The sequence below is a fragment of the Vitis riparia genome, chromosome 7, assembly GCF_004353265.1.
Source record: "Vitis riparia cultivar Riparia Gloire de Montpellier isolate 1030 chromosome 7, EGFV_Vit.rip_1.0, whole genome shotgun sequence".
Classification (NCBI taxonomy): Eukaryota; Viridiplantae; Streptophyta; class Magnoliopsida; order Vitales; family Vitaceae; genus Vitis; species Vitis riparia.
This window is the reverse complement of record NC_048437.1, coordinates 20,958,605-20,960,799: the sequence shown is the minus strand read 5'-3', so window position 1 is coordinate 20,960,799 and position 2,195 is coordinate 20,958,605. Positions and strand designations below refer to the sequence as shown.

The 2,195-nt window shown below is 43.4% G+C and overlaps 1 protein-coding gene across 1 annotated transcript; it reads right to left on the bottom strand.

Annotated features, from left to right (window-relative positions):
* Positions 1–1,624: 1,624 nt before the first annotated feature.
* LOC117918148 (dihydropyrimidinase-like) lies at positions 1,625–1,963 on the bottom strand. Its single transcript, XM_034834666.1, has one exon. The coding sequence runs from the start codon at positions 1,961–1,963 to the stop codon at positions 1,625–1,627; it is 339 nt and encodes a 112-aa protein (XP_034690557.1).
* Positions 1,964–2,195: the final 232 nt, after the last annotated feature.

The window sequence follows — 2,195 nt, the reverse complement described above, 5'->3', positions numbered from 1 at the left end:
ATGAATAACTCAATCCTCTGCTGATGTTGCTGGAAAACTGAAGCATAGCGACCATCCTTCCCTTGCATTAACATCTCAGCCTTAAAGACCTGAATTCCAACTCGCCAGGTGTCCCAAATCTCTGGGGAGTTTAGTAGATCCGGGCAAACAGTGTGAAGGGTGTGCCGTTGATTATCTGTAACAAGATTTCTATGTATTTCTGGAGACATTGAAGAACTTCTGCTGCAATCAGTACCAGATGGACTGTTGAATATTATACCAAGGTGCTGCTTGTTTTGCCATTATTGAGATTGATCTGCTGGAACTCAGCTCTCCCATGTTGATTTTCAACATACATATTGTGTAGTTTCTCTACCTTTTGCAACCTAGAAAAGGTTGCATTGAACCTCACCACCATGATATTCCGAGGGGCAGATTCCCCTCGGCATATTTAGGTCTTTCCCCCATCAAAGCTCATATCTCTTAGAATGGTCACAAGTGTATCGATGGTTACAATTATCCGCTCATTTGGATCACTGTTTCCTATGAAACTGTTATGGATAATGATAACAGCAGGCCAATTAATGAGATTCTCCTTCAGAGCCGAGGACTCAGCAGCAAGCAATACCTTAAGAGACATGATGGTATGCATCACCAAGCCTAATATACCCATGAACTCTTTGGAGTTGTAACCGCATATCATGCACTTTAAACTACTAGCTTTCCCTTGCTCTGGGTATATTCTTTGTTGAGTGTGGTTCTCAGTGGAGATAAGAAAATTCTGCCCTTTATTTGCAAACCCTTTGGTGCTTTTCAAGAAGGAGGTTCCTGGCTCATTGCATCTTACACCAATATCCAGAGTGTTCAATTTGCGTCCATAAAAAGTCAAAGAGGTTTACCTATCAAAAGGACTCCCAAAATCTCTCATTAGTGAGATCGTGCTTCTTCGACTCATTCCGCCTACAGTATGTAATCTGAAACTCTTCAGCCAAGTTGGCCAAGTTAAGCAGGTGAGAAAAAGATTTTTGCAATGACAATGGAGTTCTCTGCATCCAAACTCGTCAACACTTTTCTGACATTCCCACCCTTGTTGAAGGATATCATGCATGCCATGAAGGCGAGGTAACAAGAAAGATGACCTGCAGATAGGGTCCCAGAACATGCTAAACCTAGCAGCCCTGTACCCATCAAATGGATGTCTGAGGCCATTTGATATCGAAGATGCATCCCACAGTCGCACACCATGGGAGCTTGATGAGAGGACCAGCTAGGTGTCACAAGAAATATATGACTGGACTAGTGTCAAAGGATACTGATAGCCCGCGAAACTCTCTAGCATCGTCTAGTAGACTATTCAAGGCTAGGAACCAGCCCAAAGCTGGTAGCATGCACATCGAAGTGGGCCTGCATGTGGATTCTGGTACCGGGTAGCCAAAAACCACTTTTCGGATCCAAGTACTTGCCCCATTTTCGTAATTCTTGAGCAGTTTCTTCATCACTTCCGTCGGTGCATGTTCATCAAATTTGGGTTTAATATGATTATGTCTGCATCAGATCCAACAGGTATTGCTCCTTTCCTTGGATACATGTTGAAGATTCTAGCCCATTCAGTGCTTGTTATCCGGACATAATCAATGACTGAGATTTAGCTAGACTCCACCATTGTGTCCCAAACCAGATGCATCCTCTCCTCAATACCATTGACACCATTAGGAATTTTTCGGAAATCATTAATTCCAAAAGCCTTCTGTGTGGAATTGAAGGCGCATTGATCAGTCTCTACAAACTGCAGATTTCCAGTTGAAAAAGCAGCTTGAAGGGACTTGTCATGTCCCAATGCTCTAATAGGGGGACTCATTACATACTTTGCTGCGTTGATGAAGCCAGGATCCCAGAGCCCAGAATCATCAAGGACTAACCCATAAACTACTGGCTCTCCAATAACCCTCTGTCCTGATTTTCGAGCTTCAACTATTTCTTCCATCGTATCAATGCTCATCACATGAACTACATAGAGAGGCGTGTTAACAAAACTGGCCAACCGAATAGCTCTAGTAGTTGCCTCTCCTTCTAGCACGAGTGGCCTTGATCTGGACTGTATCTAATGCTCGTGCCTAATACCGAGATCACTACCTTGGGGTTATCAACTGACTGCTATAATGCTTATAAGGCTTGTATCAAACCCTCATTCGCCACATGAAAACATCCATGACTGC

Bases quoted from the DNA above. Each gene is read 5' to 3' on its own strand.
- LOC117918148 (XM_034834666.1), bottom strand. From the start codon at position 1,963: ATGGAAGAAATAGTTGAAGCTCGAAAATCAGGACAGAGGGTTATTGGA.